The following is a 16,363-nucleotide window of genomic DNA, read 5'->3' as shown; positions in this document are numbered from 1 at the left end:
TCTCGGTGCAGGTGTAAATTCCATAGATTTCTGTGCAAATCATAGGAGGTGAAAGATGGCCGACACTCCTGCAAGGCTGATACAAGAGGAATGGAAGTTTGCAGTCTTGGTTTGGCAGCGAGTTTTCTCTGTGAGCAGCAGGCGATGCGAGGAGTTCCACACAGTCTTGTAGGTTGGGTACCAGGAGGCCAGAATAAGCAATGCAAAATGTGTGGGTGGACAGCCAGTTAGCTGACTCATTGTTGTCTAAAACAAACAAAAGAGACAAAACAGCTATTACAAGATCCTAGTTTTGCTGAAGATGCTAGCTATAAGCTGGTGTTAGCTGCTCAACTTTGGCTAGTATTTTGTGACTCTCAGCTGTTTAACATATTTATTGCCATTCCTTGTTGAGCCGGGAAGACCATGTAGAGTTTCCAGCGAGTATAACAAAAACCTGAGTTCAAAAGTAAGTATAATGGATAAGTTATCCTATAACTCTGCTTTTATAAATGAAGAATGGGAGTTATTGTCAATGCTGTGTTGGCCTTTGCTCTGGGCTGAATACTTTGCTAGAATGACATGCACAGGAAGGGCAGTGCGTATCGAAGCCTTGGCAGTGGGACAATTCACGAAAAAGCCTTATGGCCATTCATTACCTGTCTGTCTTGGCAAAGGTGGGACAAGGATGGTTTTGATGTTTTCTAAAAATGATTCTTTAGTGTTGTCTGGAGAGAGGCTTATAGTAACCAAGTTCAGATGAAGTAAAACTTAAACCTCCTTTACATCTGTCATTAACATGCATCTTTGGCATTCAGATTTAATCTAAATTGTGTTTAGCTTTGTAAAAGTCCATGTATAGAGTCCCCCAAGACACAAACCACCTTTGAAGACATCAGAGATGTATTCGGCCACAGTGTTACCAAAGTAAATAAAACAGAATGTCCAATTCACATACAACTACACAATAAGACATACAGTATATTATCAAAAGTAAATGTTGTCGTGCATTTGGCTGTATTGGCTTTTGTTTAAATCCTACTCTGTGATAGAAATGATTCAGCAGCTGATTCAGCTTAGTTAACAGCCTTGAAATATGGCAAAGACAAATTGTGAACTAAAGCAATATTGCATGCTATGTTACAAGCGCGGTAATATCCACAAGGTAAAGCTTATAAGACAAGATTAATAACTTGGCAGTTATTGCAAGAGAAAGCACCCAGTTGGTGCAAATTTGCATTGTGCGAGGCGCAAGATCAATTTTATGTGTGTAGTTTTCAGACGCAATTTTAATGTTAGGTGTAAATGCAAATAATCCATATCCAGATACTATCTGGATACAAGACACATGGTAATGTAAGGTGTAAAGGGGTTAAGAGCTGTTGGGTTATGGGAAGCAGGAACCCTCTTCGTTCTTGGCTATTATTAATCCACTAACGAGTCATGATCCCTTAGAATTTATTTCACCATGGAATTGACATAATGCAGGCCTCAAGTTGCAGCCAGCAAGTTAAATAACCACCTTGAGTACAGTTAACAGTATTTACACCAGATGGTGACTGTGGCAATTTTTTCATCTTTCCGTACATACAAGATTGACTGGGTCTGGACGGGCTATTTTTAGGTTGAATGGTGGGCCAGAGTAGGGCTAACCTAATCGTCCTTTCTACTGGCTTGCCAACTTTACACAGAATTTCAAGCTGGATCACAACCGCCAATTTCCTTATACAAGTGCTCCATGTAAAGACTGCTATACATGATGTGTTGGTGAAAGTTCTTGATTCTGGGATCAACACATCAGTAGAAGATACAAAGCACCAATATGGAGGGAAAAAAAGGGCTGAGATCTCCACAAAGAGACTTTTATATTTGTATGCAGAGAGGAGCTCTCTGCATCTGAATGTGTCCTGCACTTTATAATTCTCTTTCAAAACAGAAAGTGTTTAAAAAGAGGTGGAGGTGGTATTCTTGAAGCACTTGACTATATTATTCTTCCTTATACCATATCGCTTTGATTTTCATTGTCACTTTTGGTTGTTGTCTTCGCCGGCCAAAAGGGAATCTGTCATGTTAAACGTTTTTATTTTACAAGCAGGCCATAGATGAGCTTGTGTTTTGAATTGTGTGAGATTTTGTTTCAATGTTTTACTTCTGTATTCTGGTGTTTCCTGACTTCCTTGTCAGATTTGTTAGGCTGCCACCTCAAAGTCCCCTTGATAATGTCTCCAACATTCAGAGCCAAATCTTTAATGCTAACACGCTAGCTGAAATCAGTGTGAAAATCTGCTGAGCAAGATGATCAATAAGATTTATAATGCAGACTGTGGAATTGAGTATCTCATGGTGCATTAAAGTACATGTGGTTTTGACTTAAAGCTGCTGTGTGATGCATTGTTGATTCCAGAGTGCACCTGTGTCACCATCCCACCGCTCAGTCATGGTTTCAGAAATTAACGTCTGCGTACTACAAGCCTCTAGGAGTAAGGTGTCGGGCAGAGTGTTACAGAAAAAGGAATATTATCGTAACCAAGTATAGTAATTGGCGTGATGTTAACAGTTAAACTAATAGCATATATGTCGTAGTAGTTGATGTTTCTCTTATTTCCATTGACTACTCAACTATGCAAGTAACTGTTGAGCTTCAACTGTTGTGCTAAACCTGTATGGCTGCTGTCTGGTTTCTGTACCTCCCAATCCACCTGTTGCAGGTGGAAGCACAAGTAAAAGGCTACCTGCTGGGCATTGCTGCCTGTCGCACCCCGACGGTGCCATCGGGGCAGCTGCAGGGTCGTCAGCCAGGAGCCACCCTTGATTTTTCGCTCCATTAATCCTGGAACATTTCACGGTGGTGGAGCAATAGCAGGGACGTCTCCCTACCGCCCCTGCACCTGACCCTAGGACCCTTGCCTTCCCCACGCCTTGTCCTTCAAAGCCAGAAGCTCCCCTGTTCTGCCCCCTCGGCCAGATCCCTGAGTGCCTTCTTCAGTTTTTGGTCCCACACTCCTCAAGAAGCGCTGGGTGGATGTTCCAATGAAACCTCTACAGCCGACTTCCACATGGTAGGTGACAGCAGTCCACCCTGCTTCTCTGCACTCAGCTGTCAGCTCCGTGTTCTTGTCCTTTTTCCTCTCGAGGCTGCCTCCATCCCTCCCTCCCACGGAACAGTGAGCTCTGCCATGATCACTGTCCGGGCTGTGGTGGACCATAGAATGATGTCTGGTCGCAGAGAGGTTGTGGTGATCTCCGTCGGGAACTTAAGCTGCCGATCGAGGTCCACTCTTAAGTTCCATTCACACCCAGGTGTTAGAATTGATCTCTCCCTCTGGGTGATGTTCTGTGCCCCACCTCCTTGTCAAACAAAGTGGATTAGCCGCTGTGGTGTTGATGGGTGGTCTCCCTTGTCGCTTCCAGCCTGCGTGCCTCCAGGACTTCAGCCACCTTCCGCAGGACTCGTCGTGGCGCCACCCGTACCGACCCTGAGCCAGTGCTGTTTTGCAACTGGACAGGATGTGCTGCAGGCTTGGGTTCAGGGAATCACAGAGTTGGCAGTTTTCATCTGAGCCATACCACAGACACAGGTTGCTGGGGCTTGGGAGAGTGTCGTAAGTGGACCTAATGAGGAAGCTCAGTCTGGCTTGAGGTACCTTCCACATGTCAGTCCAACTTATGGTCCTGTTGACCACTCCCTCCCAGGTTGTCCGGCATCCTTGCTGCCGCTGGCTGAGCGCTCTGATCTTATATTGCTCCTCCTCCGTCCTGACCACTTCTGAGATCACCAGTTCTTTCCTCTCCTTCCTTGTGGCTTTGGACCACATCTTGGGAGCTGTTCCCCACCCCAGGCCAGCCCTCCCTGACTGTGTCCTCCCAATGATCTCTCAGTGCCTCAGCCTACTGATGGCCTGGTCGACTGCTTGCTCGGCCCTCCACTTGCGTCCTGTTCGGACCGGGGCCCTTGGTGTTTTGTGCAGAAGATAATCCCAGAATATTTGAGTGTGTGTGTGAGGGTGTACGAGTCCTGGGATGATCATTGGAGCTACAAGCTTTAGGGAAATTATGTTAATTATACTCCTCATTGACAGTAGGCTACAATACGGCTTGGCTTCTCACACAATCACAGTAAGAAACTCAAATATGAAACCAGTCTTTAATGTTTTTGTCCTGTTGTCAACAACTGCACAATACTTTGTAGACATACAGTAAGCATACAATGGACCCCTCTGATATTTGGGCAGCCTGCAACAACTATGTGCTGAGAAATGGCTTTAATCAGTAAATCCTCATTTGTCTGTTTTAGGGACAGGTATGTTACTGATGAAATCAGTGAAATAAAAAAAAACAAATGAATGGAAAACTATCCAATTGTGTCATTCTGTTTATAATAAATGGTGTCAGTGAAGCTCTAAAATTGTAGTTTCAGAGAATTTTATTACAATTCATGAATACATATATTCATAACAGCTGCGACTTGTGTCTGTGAAGAGGAGATAATGTGCTATAAAATACTGTATTCAAGTCATTAGAAATGCACAGTACAATTTATTTAAAAAAACATTCAATGCATAAATCTATATTGCAAGGCAAGTTAACGTGTCAATGGCTCTGAACAAGGCGCCTCTCTTTTAGAGACACGCTTCAGACCTAAATGGGGGGAAAATGATCAATTCCATGAGGTCTGTAGTGTGATAATCACTTCATCAATTATACAACATAATGTTAGCTTTGTACAAACTGAGTTAAATTCCCTATTCAATGAGATCTTCTATTGTATAATCACATTAAATGGCAAACATCAATACATGTTTATAGATTTGCGGGACAGGGAACACGCTGTCAAAATAAAAAAAGCATGAGGAGTGTCTGACATGGCTCATTTTGGAGGAAACATTCTTAAGACTTGAGGCGGTTGAAGCGTTCAAATAGTTGTGACAGGAAACTGTTACGAATGACTTGTTTCTTGTGATAGAGTTAAAATTTTTGAAAAAGCATTTACTACAATCAGTGTGGTCAATTTATACATAATTTAATCAGTTACAATTAACTTAATTAATAGCTTGGTGATTCATATTCATCATGAAAAGTATCTACAAACTGCATTCACCAAACTACCTGATAAATCTCCAAAAGCAGCAAAAGGCACTTGAGTGCTAAAGAGCGGATTGACAACAGTAAATTTGTAGAACAATATGGCACGTTTCCCTTTAGGACAAATGCACAGAATGTTTACCAAATTCAGCCCCAGTAAGGCTGTTCTGCACATTTTTTATACTCGGGTATAACATTTTGGAGTACACTCCAAAATTGTGAAATTGTGGACAGAAACTGCAATGTTTAATTAGCTAAGGAAAGAGTGTGCCCATCCTTGCCCAGGTGTGTTGCAGCCAATGAAAGAGAGGAGAGTGAGGAAAACTCTAAACTTCTAGGAGTGTTTTTAATTACAAAACTGACTGAAAAAGGTTGACTCAGGAAAGTGATGTATAACTCCACTCCTGAAAGTTAGGGTTACATTCACCACAGATGTTACAACAAAAAGGAAAACTTATGGTCCACTTGGAATATCACGCCTGGCTGCATATGCCCAATCGGTAGCTGCTATTGTTCTTGTCCTCCTAGTTTTGTAACATCTCCGGTGAAATTTACCTTGAATTTCTACTGTGTGAGATCTGGCTTTGAGATCTGATTTTCAGTGGCATCGCCTGGCTTTAGAAAGGCACATTTATGGAATGAAGACACACTTAATTAACACACATAATTAATGTTTTGACTTCAACAAGTTCTTCCACACGTCCTGAGAATCTTCCAAATATCTTCAGCAATAATGGAGCAAAATCTAGTCTTACTATAGCTTCCTGATAAATATCCTTGATCCTCATTTTGAAACTTGCAGACCATTCAGGCTAGATTAAGTGGCACCAGGTTGAAAGGCAGTGAGATATTCTTTGTTCCCGTAGGTTGGACCGTGCGTGCGGAGTGGTTCCCGGTGGTAAACGTTAAAGTCGTCTGCTGCCTCGGCTTCTTATGCAACAACATTCTGATTGACGGAGGAGAGTTTTTTGTGGAGGAAGGCCTGGACGTGAGGCCAGATCTTGTTGGTTTCTGTCCCAGAAAAGGTCTCTAGCACCCCTTTGCTCCTGTAAGGGCAAAGGAATACGAGGAAGTAAGTTTTATGGTCAGTCGCCATGGGAACTGTTATTCCATAGACACAACACACAAATCAGAAATATCTGTTCATCATATATTCATCAGTAATTAATGCACATAAGATCTAATATGTATATTAAATACCATAACAGCAGATAATATATAGTACAGAAAACATTAAATAAGTGTTGACACAGGAACCAAAGTCAAATCATTTTTCATATTTGAAGATTAACTATTCTCTATTGTATTCTATTCTATTCCAGTTCAGAGAGTTGACTGTAAAAGGCTTTATTTCCTTTATCTCCTCGCTGTCCTGTTCCATGTGGTGATGAACAGCCTCTCAAAAGCTGTGTTAAAAATAAGTGGGGCGCTAGGTATGTATGTACATCCCTGTGGTTTTAGACACTGAGTAATGTTTTGCTACCTAATTAGTCCAGAAATAGAAATTTTGATGCATATCCGTTCATTCTGGGTCCACAGGCTAGCAATTCTAGCTTATTCTGGGATTTGATTTTGGCAAACCTAAAAAGATACAAGCACACATTTTCTGGGTTTGTGTATGACAAGTGCATATTCATGTAACTCCTGTAATGATGAGAAAACTCTGCAGCCCTTTGCTCCTACTAGCTTGTCTTCTTGGAATGTGTTTCTTAAGTTATTTTTCAGTCATCCGACCCTGAGGAATGTGCAGAAATAACCAGGTCCAAGGTCAAAGTTCAGTAAGATACGCTCACAACGGCCTTTCACCCAGATTGTAGCATTTATGAGGAAAGACAGGTAACCAAAGGAAGGAAGAGTTCACGTTGGTGAGATATGCAAGTCAAACATCTGTGACTTAACTTCACAGGTTTCTTTCAATTGCACCATTTTGCCTCTCTAATTTAACCAAATTTTGCTCTCACAAGGACTGATGGAAAAATAACTGTCACAATACGGCTATAAAGGCTATTTTCTGACTTAAAGTGAATGCAATGGACACTTTACTGTAATGAGCTGAAGAAGTCCTACATCACACTTTACTACATTAGATGTGTTAAACTGTAGTACAAATATACCTGTAGTGTTCAGTAGCACTAGGACAGACTCTGACTGGTTTTGTAGGCCTTTATGATATAGTTTCTCTGTGTGATGTAATAATCATGTGCTAGAGAGACAGGTGGGTGTAGGGGGCTAACTGGGTGGGTGGGCACATTTTAATTAATCTGTATTATCCTACCTGTAGTACTCTAAGACTGGCTCTGTCTGGGTTTCGTAGGCCTTCAGTCTCCGTGTGACGGTGTACGGTGTGTCGTCGTCCCTCTGGGCCAGAGGCTCCCCCGTCACGTCATCTAAACCCTGGAGAGTACACAAAAACAAATGTTGACAACAAGGAAAGAAATAAAAACTTAAAGTAATTACTAAGCCTGTACAATATGCCACAATATGGGACATTTGACAAACACCCTCATTTATGAAGGAAGCAGTGTATGTATTCATGTATTCACTGTGTTTTAATAAGCATTGCATTCACTGACATATAATATTATAAACATTGAACAAAAAGTTCGGAACTTTGTGTTTGGTAGATTATTTCTCTGTTGTAACAATGCTTCTTGGCAATACATTTTATACCGTTGGAAAGCCTGTTTATTTCCCTTTTAAATGGTGCCTCATTTGTAAGGAACATGCATTTGTGGGATGAGCAGCACAGCTGAGTATGTGGGTTGCGCTCATGAAAAATTTGCCAAATCTTCTCTGCCAATGCCAAACAGCTTATTCTGCTGTTGCTACTGACTCTTGTTTTGAGTTTCCGGTACCCCCAGGTGCTGACAATCAGGTACTGGAACCTGAACATGTGGAGGAACATTATGTTCAGCGATGAGTCCAGATTCTGCCTACGGAAGTTGGATCGTAGGGTCAAAGTGTGGAGAAGACGGGGAGAACGCTATGCTGATTGCTGCACCGATAGAGTAACACCTTTTGGTGGAGGCGGTGTGATGGTGTGGGGCGGCATCTCCATCACTGGAAAAACGAGGCTTGTCATCATTGGAGGCGATCTCAATGCAGAGAGATATCGAGATGAGATTCTGCAACCAGTGGCGATCCCATATCTCCACAGTCTGGGACCGAACTCCATCCTCCAAGATGACAACGCTCGCCCCCACAGAGCGGGGTTTATCAGAGACTACCTCCAGAATTTGGGAGTAGAGAGAATGGAATGGCCTGCCAACAGTCCTGACCTCAACCCAATTGAACACTTATGGGATCACCTTGGGCGTGCTGTTCGTGCTAGAGTGACCAACACAACCACGTTGGCTGACTTGCGACAAATCCTGGTTGAGGAGTGGAATGCCATCCCACAGCAGTGTGTGACCAGGCTGGTGACCAGCATGAGGAGGAGGTGTCAGGCTGTTGTGGCTGTGTATGGTTCTTCCACCCGCTACTGAGGCTCCTGACTGTTTGTTAAATGAATAAATTGTAAAATTGCCAATATGTCTTGTTTCTTCCTTGTTACTGATAGACTTCAATCATCCAATCCACCAAACAACACCAAACAAGAGTCAATAGCAACAGCAGAATAAGCTGGCAGAGAAGATTTGGCAAATTTTTCATGAGCGCAACCCACATACTCAGCTGTGCTGCTCATCCCACAAATGCATGTTCCTTACAAATGAGGCACCATTTAAAAGGGAAATAAACAGGCTTTCCAACGGTATAAAATGTATTGCCAAGAAGCATTGTTACAACAGAGAAATAATCTACCAAACACAAAGTTCCGAACTTTTTGTTTGATGTTTATTAGTGAATGTACAAGTGTTGCTTAATAAACAGTGTGGGCATTGTAAATCAGCCAGTATACCGGTCCAAAAACCATGGGTAGGATTGTCCAGTCCAAGTCGTGTGTGTGAGTGTGTGTGTGTGTGTTTTGAGATGGGTAGAAACCCAGACACAGCTCAGAGACCTAAAGGAATGTAAACAATGTTACAGGAACGCAAAGCAGCACTTTGTATGGGATTATAGTTCTTTACACTTCTGAATGATCCCCTCCCCGCGTTATGTTGTGGCCCAATATCTCGTCTCAACAGAAAATACACCACATTAACAAAGCAAGATGCTCTCAAAATGTGGTTTCATTGTGACTTTAAATCAATCCTACACAGGGCGCATTATGTTGAGTTTTGCTGTGGGTCCTGGGAAAACCTACAATGCCTACATGTCTCCTGCTCTGAGAACACTGAGGGAAAAGTGACAGCAGTGAAAGTAAACTCTATAAAGAGAAATTAAGGAGCAGCAGGTGCATCGGCCTGACTTGACTCTAGAGGGAAAAGGCTGCTTATACAAGGGAAGGTCTGAGTATTAGACAGTCTCTCTGTAGCCCAAGCCAATCTAATTAGAGACTGGCAACACTCCTACAGGCACTTGGCTGCGAGGACACATACACACACACACACACACACACACAGAGAGAGAGTAGGGTTTCCTCTATTATCTTTGTGGTTGTGGTGTTTGGTTTTTCTATATCTGTCCCTGCTTTTGTTCCAGATTTGTTTCTAGAGCATGTTGCTGTTCTGTCTCTGCCACTTTATTAGGCACACCTCTCCATTTACACACACAGCTCACTCTTCCAGACAGTGAGTCACAGAAATAAAGTGTAAGTATAAAGGATGCAGACAGGATCGGCAGGTTCAGTTACTGTTCAGTGAAGCATTAGAATGGGAAAGATGTGATCATTTTGTTGAATCCAGGTGTCGATGAATTCAGGCTGTTCTGAAGGTAAAAGGGTCCAACCCAGTGCTAGCTAGGTGTGCCTAATAAAGTGGGTAATAATATTATTAATAAAGTGTATGTAATAATATTCTTTGTGCGGTGGGCCACCACTGCCAAACAAATGGAAATATTGGCTTGCACACACATGCACGCTCACACACACACAAGCCATAAATCCTTGCTCAGATTGGATTCCTGTTTGTGCCTCTGTTTCTTACATTGTCCTCTCTCCATCAGGACTGTGAGGAATAAACTCAAGTCAATGATTAACCATAAATGTGGTGCTCCTTCAGACTGTATAGGACGTCCAGCAGCGACATGGAGAGCCTGCACACATGACCACAGACACAACAGCTAAGCCTCATCCACTGGTCAGACAGAAACTTGAGGCACTTAAAGTTGTTTGGATGGCCGTATTTTGTCAAGGTTGTCAACATAACTGTACACAACCAAACCAAAATCTGCACTATAATATCTCATAATGCCTGGAGCCATGATAATTTGTTGGTGAAATCACTACTGAATATCCTTGTTCCTTGTATAATTACTGCCGATGGAGGGAAATCTTGCACAATCTCCTGAAATAAGTCAACTATCCTGTAATTAAATAATAAAAACAAAATGTATATTGAAAACCATCCAATTTTCAAAAATATACTATGGGCTTTGAATGGGATTCGTTGGCCCTGAGGTAATAAAATGAGCTCAGCACATACAGTAAATGACCTTGTACACACACATTCAAGTCAAGTAAAATAATATTGGAGCTATGTTTTCAGTCGTGTTTTCATGCTACAGCAGCAAAATAAAAAAAAAACATATTCTGTAAAAAGGCAAGAAAAGGTCTGCAGAAGATAAACTGACCCTGAGATGTAGAGCGTGATCACGACACAAACAGGTTCAAATGCTGCAACAGATCACATGCACCAGGATGTGTTTCTGACTATAAGCTACAATAAAATGATCCATCTAATACATAATGAAAAATGTTCTGTGATTTTAGGGAAGGATTTAGGAACCTTAATCCACGGATGGGCAACCATGTGCCACGGAGGGCCGAGAGTCTGCAGGTTTTCATTCCAGCAGGTGATTTCACTGATAAACACAACTACAACCAGAGAGGGAGAACTAATCAGTGAAATCACCTGCTGTAGTGTTTGGTTGGAATGAAAACCTGCAGACTCTCTGCGCTCCACGGCACACACTTTCCCCCTTGCCTTAATCCCTTTTGTGCGAAGAGTGAAACTGTAATGACAATCTGGAAAGTCCCACAGAGTCCACCAAGCTAAAAGGAAAGTGAATGAAAGTGATTCTTTCAGCCAGCGTTCTTTTCATGTTCTAGTAGTATAGTAGTATTTATGTAAAATGAACTTGACTAGTATTCTCACTGCCTATAAGTCTAGAAGTGGTGGAAACACAAATGATCCCTGCCCTCTTCTCTGTGTCTCCCCCTACTTTGTAATCCTCCATCCTTCCCATGTCTAAATAAAGGAATATATAAATGAATTTGAGAGATTGTTCACTATTGTTTAAAAAAAATTCGAACTGCCAATGTTTACTCTACTAACAATACACTAGTTTACTGCCAGCAGCTCTGTATACTGGTGTGTAATTGCAGTGGATGGGAGCAAAGGTCCCCACTTGGATTTTACACAGCAAACAAATGGCCCTCTGTTTTATCCTCTCTCCTCTTCCCCCTGTTCTCAGTCTGTCACTGTTCGCATCTCATTTTCATTCAGTCTCTCCTCTCCTTTTCTCTGTTTCTCTGTTACTTGTTGTTTCTATCTCTCCCTTTCATGTCTCTCAATCTGTCTTTCGCTGATCCCCCATCATCATCATCATTTTGTCTCTCTTCCTTAACTCTTCCACTCAAATCCAGAGTAAAACATTTGGCCTACTTAAAGTTCAAGGACATTTGTGTTTCTAGAGACCTTTCCAGTGCAACTTCTGCATGGCACCCGGCTCTCCCAGATGGACTCATGGAAATTTATAGATGGGTTTGAGCACAGTATGAAACAACTGGAAAACCAGAAATCAAAACAAGGAGCTGAATAGGAACAAGTACGTAGAATTCTGTTTCTCCAATGATTATGACCAAAAATATATTTACAGCGACTTTAGGCGGGTTGAAATCGATGTTGTAGACCCTGCCACTGGGAAGGTGGGTCCAGCGAGAGGTCAGCCTCTGCTTGATGGTCTGGAAAGGTACGTCCAGGTTGATTACTGTATCCACAGTGTAGACTTCATCCAGACTCTCCGCCTGGGAGACCGTACGAGGGAAACCTGGTGGGAGAAAGAGAGACAGAAAGGTGGGTGAGGTCGGTGAGGTGCATTTTAAGAAGGATGTGATGAATAGTGTTGCCAGGACTTGGATCGAATGCCGTCAGAGAATGTTTCTCAGCGGTTTGAGGGGGGTTGAAGTGTGAGAAAGCTCCAGATTCACCAGCTTCCCCTGGGAGCAGGCAACTAAAAACAGCCCAACACAGAGAACAAGCATCTGCTCTCTGGAGGACTGAAGGAGGCCTCTGGAGACTGGTGTCTAGTGCTGATTATGCACCTGCCTGTTGTCTCCTTTAAGTTTAGATTAAGATACATACACCAGTGAAAGACATTCATGAGTAAGTGACGGGTGTCCTTCCAAACCATTTTATGGTATATCTGTTTTAGCAAAAGAAATTGGCAGTTGACTCAATATTTTGATTTTGATTTAAATAATTAAATGCTCAAAGAATGTTAGTATTTTTCAGTAAATATCCTAAGACCGCTTCTAAAAAATGCTGAAAAGAGAGTTTGTATCAGTAATCATTTCCTAAAAGAAGATATCACTTTTCTGAAATGGTGGACTTTCTGAAGAAAATTTTTCAATTTGACTGAGAGGATATCTGAGTGTGGTTTCATAAAGTACTTTGCTAAACACGGATGCGTGTGTGTGTGTGTGTGTGTGTGTGTGTGTGTGTGTGTGTGTCTGTTCTTACCATCAAGCAGCCAGCTGGTCTGGTGCATAGCTCTCAGGTCGCTCAGGATGAGACGAGACATGACATCATCAGGCACCAGTTGACCCTGGTCAATACAGGACTTCATCAGCAGACCGAGCTCTGACACAGAAAAATACACAAAGACAGAGAGAGAAAGAGGATGCCAATCATACACATTTAAAAAAAATAATGTGAAACAATCTTTTCTGTGTCCTATTTAAGGCAGGATAGATTTTCCCCACCGCTTCCACTTTAATTGCCATTCCAGTGGCAGAATGGAATTTCCTGACAAGCCTTGCAGGAATGACCTTACTGTGCTAATGTTGCTCTGATGTTTCTCAGCCTGCATGACACACAGCTGAGGCTAAAACTCTCTGCTGGTGGGCAGAATACGCAAAGGGTCGACAAACCATGGGCTACATGTGGAAATACTGTAGTTATTATAAGTCTTATTCCATGTTGCTCTCATGTATATAGGGTACTGATTGAGTTGCTGGTTTCTTTCTGTTTAACACATGTATTAAATACAGTATAAGAGTGCACCAATTTGCTCTGTGTCTACACTGAACCCAAAACAATGTGTTTAGCAAACACAAGCATTGCCTCATGGTTACCTGTCCACCATGGCAACCATAGTTAAGGAAACAATTGAGAAGCTGTTGGCTAATGATGACTGTATTAGTCCATTTAAATTACATCTAGCAGAAAATATGTAAGGTGAGCACTTACAGTTCAACTGTTGATCTGTTGAACTGTTGATCAGTTAGATCTAGTTGGGCTCATTCTCCTTTAAGACAGGCATGCAGGCTATATGAATAAAAAAAAACTTGAAACTTCTCTTACAATTACATTTTTTATTATTAAAAATGTAGCAACAGTCCACTGAAACACACGGACATTTCGGGCGATGCCTTCCTCTGTGAGTGCTCACCCTACATATTTATTGTCTGATAGTAGGCTAGCTTATTTGTGGCTATAGCACCCTTAAAGATCTGAAGAGATCTAAACTAACTTCTGTCTGTGTTCTTACAAAAGCATTAATACTTGCCCTTTTAACCTGTGGGCAGGGGTCACCTCAGGTTAGGGGAGCAGGCTTGGGACTGAAAGGTCACCAGTTCAGATCCAAGGACTATCTAGGAAAATTTGAGGCAGGGAAAGTAAATAAGTAATGCTTTCCCCTCCTTCAGCAACTTCCACCAAGATGGCCTTGATCAAAGCACTTAAGTGCCAGCTGCTGCAGTGGAGCTGCTCAGTTTACAGCAACAGAAGGATGTGGTCATACTGAGCAACTCGGAAATGTGCAACTTGCAGCCTATGTACAGCAGGGCGCTGCCAAAAAAAGAGCATGTGTGCATAAATAATAAAGAATAAAAGAATAAAGAATAAACGGTTCAAACTAAGCTGTACAACAACAGTAGTCACTGCACAACTCCCCAACCCTTTTACATCTATCCTGCATTAGTGTTGTGAGAGTTTCTGTGTGAGAGAACAATTCCTTCCCAGCAGTTCCTGTACAGTGCAGCTGTAAAAAGTGGGACGCAGGCCTTCATCTGCAGTTTCCTCCGTCCTCTTACACAACAGAAGTGCACAGCTTTCCTTATCTTGAGATTTTTCTTTATCTTCAGCCAAGGTGATATTGTGGAGCAGTGGGCCTCCCTCAGTCAGGTGTTTACAGTATACACATTCAGCAACACCCGCTACAACCCTATCAACCATCCTGACCTTCGCTATAGAGAACGCAGATATCAGATCACTTGTTTGTTCAGTTAGATCTGTGCGAGAGGTGGGTGTTTTCAGCTTCTATTCTACTCTGTTCTGCTCTATTCTAGTTCTTGAAATCACTTTGTGCAGAAGCATCTGCAGTGTCACCGCAACAAGATAAAGAAGTGAAACTGACTGTTAACAGGGAGTGTTGCTCTTATCACATTATACCAGAAAACAAACCTTGGTGAGCGTTTTCATTTTTTCCACAGTATTTAATTTCCAGTACTGGTTTATACAAGTTTATAGTTTCCATATGTTTGGGACAAAATCACGAGTTTTGGAGATTTTTTTTTCTAACATTTGTGATTCAGTATATATTTCTCTAGAGAACATCATTTATGTAGCTACAATTTCTGATACCTATCTCTCTCTCTCTCTCTCTCTCTCTCTCTCTCTCTCTCTCTCTCTCTCTCCCATTCGCTCTCTCTTTCTCTCTTTCTCTGCTTAACAGGTGACACACACCTGAAATATTTCTTATGTTAGAGCCTCATGACTTTAAAAAACTCATAGGCTATCTTCCACCTATAGATTCCCGTTAGGACCATCTATTCGGGCTTATATGTTTAAGATGAGATACCTCTGTCTTACCGGTTTTAGCCTTGATGTTGCCTCTCAGAAGATCCCCACTAGAAATGTGTTTCAGTCCGAAAGTTTTGGTTATGCGCGCAGACACCGTTCCTTTCCCCGATCCGGGGGGTCCCATAATGACAGCGCGGAATATCGTTTGAAGAACCATCTCTAGACGAATCTTGGTTATTCTTGAGCTTCTATAAACAAGATAGCCGTGTCCTTCCCATGAAACTGCCGTCTGGATGCTCAGCCGAGAGATTTCTCACGCTCGTTCGGTGCAGGCACTTTGTATCCAAAGAAGTGCGCAACAGCCAAGAGTGGGCGCGTCTTCTCCAGCCATGCTAGACTCTCGCTGGACCTTGAGTTTTCTGTTTTTTTCTTAACCCTCTAGAACCGGATGAGGAGGAGGACGTTTGTAGGGAAAGCCGCGGCGAGTGCACAGCGGGGGCAAATGAGGACGCGTTCACCTGACGACGCACACCGAGCGCATGAGCTTGTCTCTCCAATCTAAATAATGGTATAGCCTAGTTTTAACGTTTTGATGTAGATGCTGCTCTCCTATTGTATAACACCGTTATGTAATTCGTCTAGAGTCGGAAAAGCTTGTTGGCAAGGTTGCGGTGATTAATCCCTCCCGAGCTTCCCTCGAGTGGAGAGACCTGGAGATTGACAGGCTGAGCGCGCGAGCGTCTCGGCTTGGCTGACAGACCGGGGACGTAGGTTGCTCTATCATAATCACTTGATCCACAATATTTAAGTGAAGTCTAACAGTTTTAATCGCAATAAAGGGAATCATTGGATAGGCATATATAATGCAATGCCCCCCCCCCTTTTCTACAATCAGTATACATTTTGGTCATTTAGCTGACGTTCTTATCCAGTTATAGGGATGAGCCTGCGTATTTACAGGGCAGTGCAGGTTTGAGTGGGATGGTTCTGGGACGCCAGAACTTGCTGTTGAGAAAAACAGCCTAGACCAGCCAGGCTGGTTATGCTGGTGGCCAGTTTATGCTGGTATACTCTGAATATAAATTATGGCTTTACTGTCTTAGTAGGCCTGTAGCCTATAGCCTATATAAACATGTTTGGGCACAAAAATCAACGAAGACTATAGGCTGTGTTTTTTCCCTCCTTGCATACCTGTCCTGCACTCAGGTTAGGTAGCCTAGTTCGTGAACGGTGCTACC

General features: G+C 42.4%; 1 protein-coding gene across 2 annotated transcripts; it reads right to left on the bottom strand.

Annotated features, from left to right (window-relative positions):
• Nucleotides 1-4,099: 4,099 nt before the first annotated feature.
• ak3 (adenylate kinase 3) lies at nt 4,100-15,498 on the bottom strand. Of its 2 annotated transcripts, XM_071540784.1 has the most exons (5): nt 15,195-15,498; nt 12,843-12,962; nt 11,978-12,150; nt 7,337-7,455; nt 4,100-6,107 (listed from the first exon to the last, which is right to left on the bottom strand). In XM_071540784.1, the coding sequence occupies exons 1-5, from the start codon at nt 15,340-15,342 to the stop codon at nt 5,993-5,995; spliced, it is 675 nt and encodes a 224-aa protein (XP_071396885.1). In that variant the 5' UTR covers nt 15,343-15,498; the 3' UTR covers nt 4,100-5,992. The 2 variants fall into 2 exon arrangements, with proteins under 2 accessions (XP_071396885.1, XP_071396886.1); XM_071540785.1 differs by lacking the exon at nt 12,843-12,962 and having other exon boundaries at nt 5,972-6,107.
• Between the last annotated feature and the right edge of the window lie 865 nt (nt 15,499-16,363).

The sequence above is a fragment of the Centroberyx affinis genome, unplaced genomic scaffold (assembly GCF_046629955.1).
Source record: "Centroberyx affinis isolate AG114_WGS23_722 - 3 ecotype Tasmania unplaced genomic scaffold, CSIRO-AGI_Caff_v1 ptg003720l_1, whole genome shotgun sequence".
In the NCBI taxonomy this organism is placed as follows: domain Eukaryota; kingdom Metazoa; phylum Chordata; class Actinopteri; order Beryciformes; family Berycidae; genus Centroberyx; species Centroberyx affinis.
This window is presented reverse-complemented; position numbering and strand designations above follow the sequence as displayed.

What these genes read in the sequence shown, in the direction of transcription:
- ak3 (XM_071540784.1), bottom strand. Translation starts at nt 15,342, where the DNA reads ATGGTTCTTCAAACGATATTCCGCGCTGTCATTATGGGACCCCCCGGA. An exon ending in GACCAGCTGGCTGCTTGATG is followed by an intron (nt 12,151 to 12,842) that starts GTAAGAACAGAC and finishes TTCTCCCACCAG; the next exon opens with GTTTCCCTCGTACGGTCTCC. An exon ending in TCAACCCGCCTAAAGTCGCT is followed by an intron (nt 7,456 to 11,977) that starts GTAAATATATTT and finishes TGTACTCTCCAG; the next exon opens with GGTTTAGATGACGTGACGGG.